The 11,369-nt window shown below is 50.0% G+C and overlaps 1 protein-coding gene across 4 annotated transcripts in view; it reads right to left on the bottom strand.

Annotated features, from left to right (window-relative positions):
* Positions 1-574: 574 nt before the first annotated feature.
* The window catches only part of Xrra1 (X-ray radiation resistance associated 1), a 68,401-nt gene continuing 57,606 nt past the window's right edge, over positions 575-11,369 (bottom strand). For 3 of the 4 annotated variants that reach the window (XM_005379906.2, XM_005379909.2, XM_005379907.2), the window contains 7 exons: positions 10,255-10,348; positions 9,349-9,464; positions 7,151-7,495; positions 4,934-5,132; positions 4,140-4,255; positions 3,863-3,968; positions 575-3,547 (listed from right to left, as the gene is read on the bottom strand). In XM_005379906.2, coding sequence (XP_005379963.1) covers positions 3,297-3,547; positions 3,863-3,968; positions 4,140-4,255; positions 4,934-5,132; positions 7,151-7,495; positions 9,349-9,464; positions 10,255-10,348 — 1,227 coding nt within the window. In that variant the 3' untranslated portion in view covers positions 575-3,296. The remainder of the gene's footprint in view (positions 3,548-3,862; positions 3,969-4,139; positions 4,256-4,933; positions 5,133-7,150; positions 7,496-9,348; positions 9,465-10,254; positions 10,349-11,369) is intronic. The other variant, XM_013511844.1, reaches the window with a different exon arrangement.

Raw genomic sequence — 11,369 nt, 5'->3', positions numbered from 1 at the left:
AATTATAATGCCCTTAAGAGCTCAAGGGTAGCTTTTGGCCCTGGTTCCAGGTTAAGGTGGCAGCAGTCAGCTTCTCCCTGGTTGACACTGCCTCCCCTCCACGCTGTGCGCCCGTGGGAGCAGGGCTCTCACTCTCAGCCAAGTTTGTATCAGACAGGACATCATTGATCCTGAGCCCCACAGCACTTAAGTCCCAATAAGAGAACAGGTACTATGCAAGGGGAAAAATGATTATTTTGAATGCCAACTAATAGATTGTTTTATGTGCTGTTTACTCAGTTCTTTGTACAATACAGTTGTCCAAAAGACCTTTCCCCCTTCTGCCTAGAAATAGAATATGGGTTTTCTGTTGGTTTCATTTAACCTGCTGCAGCTCCCTGGTGGTCTCGTGGTTACAACGTACACAACCTGCTGTCTACATTAGAATTGGAGAAGAGGCCTGCATCCTTGAGGACTGCCACTTCAGGCTGCCACTTCTCCAACTCACCATAAAGATCATTTGACAAAGACTTGGAAAAGGCCATGCCCTATCAGGGATGCTTCCACCACAATGAAATGGTATGGAATCAAGTGGGACAGTTGTGTTGTTTATTTACAGTACCAAAGTGCATTCTTCAACGCGTATTTGCCTGCTTGAGGCACGGCCCAAGTTGAGAATACAGTAAAGCAAATTCATGAAAGTAAATTTGTTTCTAATCAAATTCTTGTCTCTGGAGAGCAATCTCAGACAAACATGGGATAAGACTGTGTTGTTTGACTTTTGGTGCTATCCTTGTGCTGGATAACACTTTAAAATGTCCTGTTTTAGCCTTGAGAATGGTGGGAGAGATTAGGAAGTGGGAGAGGATTTCGAATGTACACTTCACAATTACACTGTTCAATGTAAGTTATCTGCAGTTTGCTGGCATTCTCACATTCAGCCGTTCATCTTCCTAATGAAGGCACCAAAAAAGACTAATGTATAGGATGACACTGTCCTTGCACGTTAGGGCTGTACTTAGAAATCTGATTTTTTAACAAAGTATTCTTTTTTGGAACCATCATTTAGGAATTCAAAATACTCAGCATCAGTTTCTCATCTAACAGAAATACATGTATCTTTTTCCATCTAACCTTGGGAAATCTAATGTTTTTTCTGTTCCACCCTCTACAGTTAGCTTTGACAGTGTGTTCAGTTGCTTTCTGGGACAAACACTCCTCCTCCCCACCCTGCTGCCTGGGCTGGGACTGGCAGGGATAGAGACCACACTCTCTCTTCTCTGTACCCGCTTGTAAGGGCGAAAGGCATCTTAAGGCAGCAGGGATGTGAGGCATGAGCTGTATCCACGCCACATGTGACTCCTAGGGTTCTCACTGGCATCTTGGATGCATAACTAGAAAAACAGTTCAGTTTGGAAAGAGTCAAGGACACCTGAGCTGCAGCTGAAAGGATGAGTAAGAAACAGCTGCCATGTTGTTAGGTCTTCCTAGAGAAGGAGCAGTCACTGAGTGCTGGCTTCCTTCCTGGGAGTTCTTTACGGATAACATTTGGTTACATGTGAAGGAAAGGGAGGCAAAAATCTACCATTCTGCAGCCTCCATGATAAGAAAGCTAATCAGATCAGAAATTCCAAATGAGTAGCAGAATCTCAGTCTAGGAGAAGCAACCGATTTATTTATCCTTAACTGAGAAAGTAGTGTTTGGCCCAAGTGTCCCCTTTCAGGATACTCGCATGTTGATGTAGGGTTGGCTTGGGTAGGCAGAGAGCAGATATACTTTTGGCTGAAAAAGTAGAACTGGCACCACTGAGGCAAGCAGGCAGTATAGCTCAAAGGCTTGAACTGTCCAAAAGCTTTCCCAAAAAAGGAAAGGACAGCCTTTGGAGGGAACAAGCTCCCAGTTGCTAGATGTGCACACACAGTATCTCAACTACTAGGCAAGTTGCCTTTCTTGAGATGGATGGGATAGACATGCCCAGGAGCCCTGGAGGCCCGAGAGCCTATGGTTTGATAGAACTTATGGCTGAAAGCACAGTGCAGGTAGCTATCAGAACTGGAAACTGGTGAGCATGATTGTGTGGAAGGGTGGTTTAGAGCCCCAGGAAATTAAAGCTGGTCAGCAACATTCCCCTGCCTATGAGCGCTGTTGTGGGTCATATATATTACCTGCATCTGTTAAGGTGCCTGTGTCAATGAGTAAGACATACCTTTTGTCACCTGTGTGACCTGTGTAGCACACTGTTACAATGAACATGTGTGTGTATGTGTGTGTGTGTGTGTGTGTGTGTGTGTGTGTAGGTGACCACCACTGAGTACAAACATTGAACTGGCCACTTGTGAGGCTGCACTTGAGTACAATAGCATGTGAATATGTAGTTGCAGTTTAGGCTATGGGAATTTCCCCCTAGGATCCTTAATTTTTGTGCCACTGCTTCCCAGACCTTGGGAACTGCAGCCTGCTCTAAAGGTCTGAATTGTAGGCATCCTCAGGAGAGGACCAAGGGTTGCCCACATGACTAGGTCATACCTAGAATCGTCCCTGGAATCCAGCATCCTGGAATCCAGCCCCAGGCCTTCTCTAGACAGGTGTTGCTGCCTACTAAGCCCCATCAAGCATAGGGCAATCGCACAGCCTACCTTGGCAGAACTGCTTACTTAGGAAGCCCCAGTGACTCTGCACAGCCCCAGGGTGTGTTTTGGAGCCACAGCCCATTGTGTTTGCTTCTGTACCTTCAGGTGTGTCTTGGACTACAAGACCCTGGGAATTGCCAAATAAACCCTCCCTGCTTGTCCCACCTTTGTGACCATGCCTGTCTGATAAGGGAACAATCTTCTTTTCCTCATTACCATAGAAAAAGGTGCCCAACAGAAAAAGCACATTTCAGGGGCCTTGATTTTGCCCCCTCATTGTACTGCCTGTGGGCAAAATCATTAGCTTCTGTGCTGCTACTCTGTTCCCATCACCCCTATTTTCTGACCTAACAGCTGTCGTATGCATGACTCAAGTGAGTTTCCCACAGGACCCTTGGGATGAATGCATCAGCAAGGCCTTCTCTCCAGTGTGACAGTCGCTGTGTTCCTTGCCCGGCTTTCAAGGAAGGATGCCTGGCGCCTGTTCAGCGGCTCTACGTACCTGCTCTTTATTGCTGCTGGGCCAGTGGTGAGGTCCTCTGGAACTCCCCACTCTGTGACCAGCGAGCAAGGTCAGGGCAAGTTTGGAGGCCCGTGCCAGGCCCCACCTGGCCAGAGGCAAGTTCAAGGGTGCAGAGGCCTTGGGGAGGATGGGGACAGACAGCAGACGCTACCCACGTGCAGCCCTAGGCTTTTGAGTCACTGGATGTGGGCTCCTGGCAGAACTCGTCCATGAACTCGAGGAAGCGGCCAAACTTGGGTTGGTCCTCGCTGGGCGCCGGCAGAGGTTGGGACGCTGGGCTGGCACCAAACACAGTCCGCAGAGAGCCATGCACCAGCCGCCGATAGCGGGCCTGGAATTCCTTGAGCAGCCGCTTGGCCTCCAGGTACTGCTTATGGTTCACTAGCCGTGGCTCCGCTTGCCGCAGCACGGAGCCTGCAGGGAGAGAAGCGGAGGTTCCCACCCAGGGAAGAGGTGGAAAGCGGGGTGGGGTGGGAGGAGGTGCTGAAAGGGACCGGCTTGAGGCAGTGGGAAGTCAGTAGACTCCCTTTCGGACGGTACCTCCAGCCTGGTGTAAGCCTCTAACAAGCTGTGTGACTTTAGGCAACTCCCTCCCTCAAGGGACTGTTTCTGCATCTTCACCCACAACTGAGGGGCAGATGTTCTCAGGGCCCTTCCTACTCACAAGCCCTTTCTCTGCCTCACACCGGGAGGTAAGTGAACTTGCTTGACCCCTGGGCAGAGCCATACCTAGTGGAGCCTCTGTAATGTTCCGGGGGTCCCGCATGCGAATGAGGATATCATCCAGCAGCTGGGCTCGAGTTTTCCGTGGGGGTGGAACAGGGATCCTAGGAGCCTAGCAGAAGGTAAGGAAGGAGGGTGCCTACCGCATACAGGAAGGAGGGTGCCCACCGTGGGGGGCCACTTGGGAGCACCGAGAAACATGGACCTCAGAGGGTCCTAAGGTGACAGCCACATCTGTCTGTGGGGGTCCTCAGGGATCATTCTCAGCAGGCCAGATACTCACCTGCTTCTCCTTGGGGACAAAGCGTTTCTGAATTGAGTCCAGCTTGGCCTTGGAGGAGCGGTAGATGAGTGGGTGCTTGAGCATCTGCTGCAGGGCCTGTGCATTCTTCTGGATGCCTGGGGCAGGAAGGTAAGATGAGAACCCCTCCCCCAACTTCTGCAGCCTCACAGCAGCCCTGGGCAAAAGGATTTGAGAGTCCTCAAGAAGAAAATATGGCTCCCAGATTTCCCTAATCTTGTTACAGTGCCCCAAATTCCATCATTCGTCAGGTGAATACATCCCATAAGGCACAGATCCAATGGCAACAGCATTGGTGAACACTGCCCTAAGTGACCCCATTAACCTTGGGGTTACACTGCAAGGAAGCTACGAGAGACCAGCTGATGGCCAGTTCCTTTGGAAGTGTAACTGCTCTTAACACATTAGATTGAAATAAGGGGCTCAGAGAGGGAGCCACTCCTTTGCCTCAACCCAAATGGGAATTGGTGTTTAATAGGGCTGGGAAGAACTCTGGAATCTGTCCAGTGTGAGGTTTGTTCATCACTCTTTTCCCGAGGAAAGGCTGTTCTAACCACAGTAGCTGGGCCAGACCAGCTGGAATCTCTGAACAAGCTGGGAAAGGCTAAGGGAAGGACAGGGATCCCAGCATGGCTAAATTCAAACAGGCCACCCTAAGAGGTACTCTGACATTTGGACAGAGGATCACACACCAGCTGGAAAAGGCAGGCTCAACAACAGCAGGCTAGGCTGTGAGCTGCTTGGGGCTGCAGAGATGGCCCCTGATCCTCATATACCTTTAGGCTCAATGAAGGCTGGATCAGGTTTGGTTGTCAGCAGCTCCTCATATCCATGGTACTTGCTGGGGATAGAGGAAGAGGGGAGCTTCTTCGGAGTCTTCTTCACCTTGGAAGGGGCCACTGCCGGTCTCCTCTGGCTTTCCTCCTTCACCTCTAAATCACCCACACGAGTGATGGAGGAAGGCAGCTCACTCACCTATGCCAGGAAGGAAACACATTCACTCATCCCCGCTGACCTCTGACCACTGGCTCTGTGCGGGTCTCCATGCTGGAGCACCTATTTACGGCAAGACTACGACTGGGACTGAGGAGGCAGACAGAAGACAGGTAAAACCAAACACTTGGGCAAATGCTATTAACTGAAGGAAGCACCGTGGTTCCCGGTGATCCCAGAGGAAGCCCCAACCCAGCCAGCTAGCACCCCAAAAGGAGTGATTCCTTAGCCTGACCTCAGTCTTAAAGAGCCACAGAACTGTCCCCAGATGGTGGGTGGGAAGAGTGGTAGACTGCAAGAGATGAGAAAGGATGGCTGTGGTGGGCAAGGAGCAACATCACAAAGGTGCTATCACGGTGTGCCGGGGAGTCTAAAGAGTGGCTGGTACAGCCGGAGAGCGATGTGAAGTGACAGACGAGAATGATGTGCAAGGCACAGGTTCATCAGGACCTTTAAAGTCAAGCTGAGGGTGTTTGTTTTGTATTTTCTTTATCCTCATTCTGATGGCAAGCTATGGAGGATTTTAGTCTACCCAAATGGTTTTATAAGAAACATGAACTGCCCAGGCACGGTGGTGAATGACTATAATCCCACTAGTCCGGGAGGCTGAAGCAGGAGCATCACTAGTTCCAGCCCAGCCTGAGCAACTCAGTAACTCAGCAAGACCCTGTCTCAAAAAGTAAAAGGCCTTGGATATAGCTCAGGGCAACAGGCCTGGGTTCAAGCCCCAGTATCACCAAAGGAAGAAAGAAAGGAAGGAAGGAAGGAAGGAAGGAAGGAAGGAAGGAAGGAAAGAAAGAAGAAAAGGAAGGAAGGAAGGAAAGGAAGGAGGAAAAAAAAAAGGAAGGAAAAGGAAATTTCATAGTGTATGAATTTGTGTATCCTATGTGGATGAAAGAAAGAGATGGACAGAGAATTAGGTAAGAATGGGCTGATGGATGTACATATTAAAAAGATCTGGCTATGGCCAAATTGGAGAGGCAAGATTAGGAATAGATGAATGATATAACCATAAAGTTTAAGGGGACCCTGCCAGCTCTTCCAGCTTTCTACAGGTTGAAGATCCCTTATCTGAAATGCCTGCAGCCAGAAGTGTTTCAAATTTTGGAACATTTTGCATATATATAATGAGGTATGTTGAGGATGAGACCCAGGTCTAAACACAAAATTCATTTGTATTTTATACATACATTATACACATAACCTTCTGGTAGTTTTATCCAATATTTTAAATGATTTCATGCATGAAACAGAGTTTCATGGTATGGAGTTTCCCACTTGTGCTCAAGTTGGCACTCCAAAAGTTTCATATTTTGGATTTCAGGTTTTCAGACTAGGAATGCTTACCCTGTGTTTCCCCTTCCCTGTCACTACCCTTCTGTTGCTGTGACAGTTAACTTTTCCAGTTCCTGTACCTCTTTAATTGCCTCCCTCTGCACCCTATTTCATGCTGTCCGATTTGCCTATATCTTCCCCTTGCTAACTTCTATTCAGCCTGCAAAGCTCAGCTCAGGTGACCCACTTCTAGGAGCCCTCTGGGGCTGGAGCAGAGGGATCCCTCTTTCCTCCAGGCCCCAGCCCCTGGCTGCATGCTTGTCCATCTTTCCCACTGGACTTTGAGTACCTCAGGGGAGGGCCTGCATCTGGGTCATCTAAATTCTCAGGATCCAGAGGCAGCATCAGAAGTGGGGTGATGTTCAGCAGGAAGCAGAGGCAGCAACAAACCCCTCCGAAAAACAGATCAGCACCACACTCCAATCAGACCCCAGATGTTGCCTGTGCCTCAGGACCGTGACTCGTGCCCATGTATCCCCACCGGTAGCCTCAGATCCGTAGCTCACCCGAAGGGTCTCACAAGCTTTGCCAAGGCTGCTGCCCTCCGTTTGCAGCCTGTCCCATGTGTGGCCCAGCTGCTCACAGCAGTCCCCCTAGCTAAGGGCTTGGCAGGAACCTGTGGACACTGCAAAGAGTGGGCAGGGCAGCTGTTCAAGCGCAGGCACCTGGGTCAGGAAGACAGACTCTGTGCTCTTGGCGTCCTCCTCTGACCGGTGCTCTGGGCTGAGGTGGCCATCTGCATTGCCGGGGCGGGATGTGATCTCTTCACTGTGCACAGTGGAGTCAGAGCTGATAGGAGGCAGCGGCACAAAGCTCCTTTGGGACAGGTTAAGGCCTTCTGGGCCCTCGATGAGTGGGTGTGTCTCCAGAGAAGTGCTTCCGGCCGGGGGCAGCTCTTCAGCCAGCTCGGCCTCTTCTAACAGATCCCAGGAGGGAGACTGGATTGCGGTCACAGGTGGGTGATGGAGCAACATAGGCCGCTTCAGCACCTTGGGGACTTGTGTTTTCACCTGTCATGGGAGAAAGGCTGGGTTAGATTTGCTCCCTAATCAGGAGTCTCTCACCTTGGGCTTCACCAGCCTCAGGCTACCATGTGTGGAGTGGGCAGAGCACTGGATGAGGACTGGAAGAGCTGGCAGGGTCCCCTTAAACTTTATTGTTATATCATTCATCTATTTCTAACACACTCACTGGGCATCTATCATGTGTCCTGTGCATAGCACATTTCATTTATTTGTTTATTTATATCTCAAAACGAGCCAGGGAATAAACATCTTCACTTGTAGATGAAGGAACTGGGACTCAGAGAAGTGCAAAGACTTCTCCAAGGTCAGAGAGTGCCTCAGTGGCAAAGCTTAGATTCTCTGACTCTAGCCGTGGGCCTCGGACTCATAACTGTGCCCCTAGTGACCTCACTGTTCAGATCAAGGTTTACCACAGCAGCCCCGACTTTCCCCCAAGAAGGGAGGATCTGGGGATGGTTCTGCGTTTTCTGGAAGATGGCAGCTTTCAGGATGCTAGTCTGTGCACCAGATTTCTTAAACCCTGGGAGGGGGCGCTCTTTCTCTCTCTCTCCCTTGCCTGCCTAGCGCCTTCCCAAGGAAAGAAATGATCAGAGGCTGACAGTCCTGGGGCTGCTCCGCTGGTGGGTGTATTACCCCGCACCAAGAGCAGGGGTTCCGCCTTCCTTGTGTTCTCACAAGCAAAGGGCTCGCGCAAGCTCCTGGTCATGGGCCTGCCCCAGCGGGCTCTCCGTTTCCCCGGTCCTGCCTGTGTCTAGGTATGAGGGGAGGGCTTGCTCTCCATGTCCATGCCCGGCTCTGCATCTGCAGCCCCATCTGTCAGCACACGGGACAGACAGGCACCCACAGGCTCGCTTTAAGCCTGAGCTGTGTTCTCCAGTCCATCCTGGCCACTCTGTAGAGCGCGAGAGGATTCTGTACTAACATTCAGCGAGGAGACGGGCAGGGAAGTAGGAGATACTCAGAGGAGGCAACAGAGAGGGATGATGACGGAAACCCTTGGAATTTCACTTGACCTGCCGTTCTTATCCTCTTGAGGGCTACAGACAAGGGCTTGGTTGGACAGAGACAGGCTGTAGAGTGCTAACTGTATTTAGTTGTAACTAAATTAGCATACAACTTGTATTTTAAAAGGTAACTAGCTAGGAAATCAACAATGTCAGATCTAACCTGTGGCTGCTGAAAGACCAAAATTCAAGAGGAAGGAGCATTTTATAGAAATGTTTTAAATTCTTCAGATGAAAGAGGGATGTGGCTTGTTTCATAGCACCCTGAAAAGCAAATCTAGGAGGACTGGCTGGAGTCACAGAGGATGCAGCCTGCTCCCAGCAGCAGGATGCTCTCAGTGATGTGGTTCCAATAGGTCCTTCTGACCTTCCACTGTGGACTCAAGAGTAGGATGCACTTTCTTAAGATACAGACAGGAAATGCATTCTGGCCCTTGCATCGGCATAGTTTTAGGGATTCATTTATAATGTATTTACACATCCGCTGTTTCATCCAGTCCTTCTGCAGCTCTGAGAGGCTATCCCCAGCTCTTCTAACTTCAAGTCTGGTTTCTCCCCACTTCTTTTCTAGGCCTTAGTTTCTCTAGAATTCCAAGGTCACTGATCCAGGGACCTCCAAGGCTCCTCCCTACACTTTCTGGGACTCTGACTATCTTGTCCCTCCTGGCTTTACATGTATTTAACAAAGCAAGGAAAGGAGAAGGCAATACTGTGTGTAATCAAGAGGTCCCAGGTCTTGTAGGGGGAGAGCCGCTGGGCAACAGCGTTAGTCTGCACACATTAAAATAGACTCCACTTCCTCTGGGGCTGGGTCTCCTGCTTTGGAAAACTTACCTTCCGTGATTCTTTCTGAGGTATCAAAATACGATGCTTAACCTTTACTACTTTCTTTCGAATTAAGTGGATCCCCAGTCGCTCCTGCAGGAAGCTCTTTAGCAGTGGAGGAACCCCTGATACCATGATAGGAACATAAGATGATTATTAGCTACCATGTACTTTGAACTAGTAAGTACTGAATACTCTTCAAATCGCTTTACATGAGGGGCTGGGGATTTAGCTCAGTGGCACAGCGCCTGCCTGGCAAGCATGAGGTTATGAGTTTGATTCCCGGTAGCAGAAAAAAAAACAAAAAACGAAGAAAAACAGGAAATTGTTTTACATGTATTAAGGTAACATTTAATTTTCTTAACATGCCCTAACCCATTTGACAGGCAAGGAAACCAAGGCAGAGAGGTCAAGGAATCTGTCCAAAGAGTGTGGAGCAGGGATTAGCGTTTCACCATCACTGCATGCCCTGGACTCTGAAATCCCTCCAGCTGCTGCATGGTTGTCAGCAGGCTCCACTGTGGATGCTGCACCAGTGCATCCATGTGCTTGGAGGAAGGGGGCGCTGCAGCCAGGCCTGGCCCCACCCCGCACAGGAGGCAGGAAAGAAGACCACAACACACCAGCTTCACAACACCAAAAAGAGTTCTATGCAATCCTGGGCAAATCATGAACTTCCTTGAACTCCAGGTTACCCCAAATCCATGGGACAGTAATGCCCACCTCCCACAGTGCTGTCAGGAAGAGCTGGTCCAGTTACTCAGCAGTGTCTGCCATGTTCTCTATTTCCAGAGTATCACGAACCTCACCCACCCCAATACAGCAGAGCCCAGGGCCTGACATCCATAAGGGATGGACAAGGGTGCCAGCACTGCTTTGTGGGCACTGGGGTGGAGAAGGATTTTGAGTCCTTACCTCGTGTGTGAGCCACCAGAGGGTTGTTATGAAAGACCAGCTCACAAAGGCATGGAAAGAGAGCTACTGGCAGGAGCGCATCCTCCTTCACGATCTGGAACAAACACAGAACCATCAGGTCCACAGCAGCCCTCACTTCCCCCCAGGTGGGTCGGGTCTGCCTTGCACACCAGGATGCATGTGAGGAAGGGGACTGGGGGAGGGAAGAGATGGTGCTGTGGGAGGGGCTTGCTGTGGGCAATGCCTCATCCCTGCAGTGTCACCTGATCATGCCCAGAATGCCTTGCTCTTCTGTCTCAACATTCCACCATCTCTCTAACTTTCCTCCTTTCCCCACACTGGATATGTAGCTTATATCAAGCATGAGACATATTTGTGGCAAAATAAGAACAAACACAAACAGCACTTGTTCTGCAGAGTCTGAAAGGTTGACTAAGGCAACTTTATTTGTCTAACATTTCACCTTCCTCAACACAAACCTCTACATACCCATTGGTCTTTCAGCAGCACTCCTGTGGGCTGCTTTCCTGGTACCAGTTCTGGGCACTGAGCTGGGGAGGGGAGAAGGCAGGAGGGCAGGGCACCCACCCACAAAGGGATAAGCAGAGCCCATGAAAAGGACACCTCATGGCTGTCTGGGGCTGTGAAGTTGGCCTGTAAGTGACCTGTTGGCCATGCCAGCCTATAAAGCGAAGAAGTTACACTGTCCTTGCTGAACAGAGTGGTTGGAACACAGGACATTATCTTGGGGAGGGCATCTGTGGGCCCTGCAAACAATCTACACCTTTCATGTGTCCAGGGGTCTGAGACCCACTGCTCTATTCCTGGCCCCTCTGATCTGATGGCCCTGATGCTGTTCTGCTGCTAATAGATGCCCTAAAATCCGGGGCTGGCAGGAAGGGGAAGGGCACTTCAGTTGGCTTCCACTGGAGCCTCACTGGGAAGCACCAGATCTCCACTGGGCAATGACCTTATTCATTCTTATTCAACCAACAAATATTTAATGAATACCTTACCATGTGCCAAGCACTGTGTTGGGAATGAGCAAAAGTGATATGACACCTACCCTCAAAGACACTGGGTAAGGGGCTGGGAATTTAGCTCAGCGGCAAAAG

Source organism: Chinchilla lanigera, unplaced genomic scaffold, assembly GCF_000276665.1.
Source record: "Chinchilla lanigera isolate Chin_1 unplaced genomic scaffold, ChiLan1.0 scaffold00013, whole genome shotgun sequence".
Lineage (NCBI taxonomy): Eukaryota > Metazoa > Chordata > Mammalia > Rodentia > Chinchillidae > Chinchilla > Chinchilla lanigera.
Note: the sequence above shows the minus strand (reverse complement) of the source record. Positions and strands in the feature narration are given on the sequence as shown.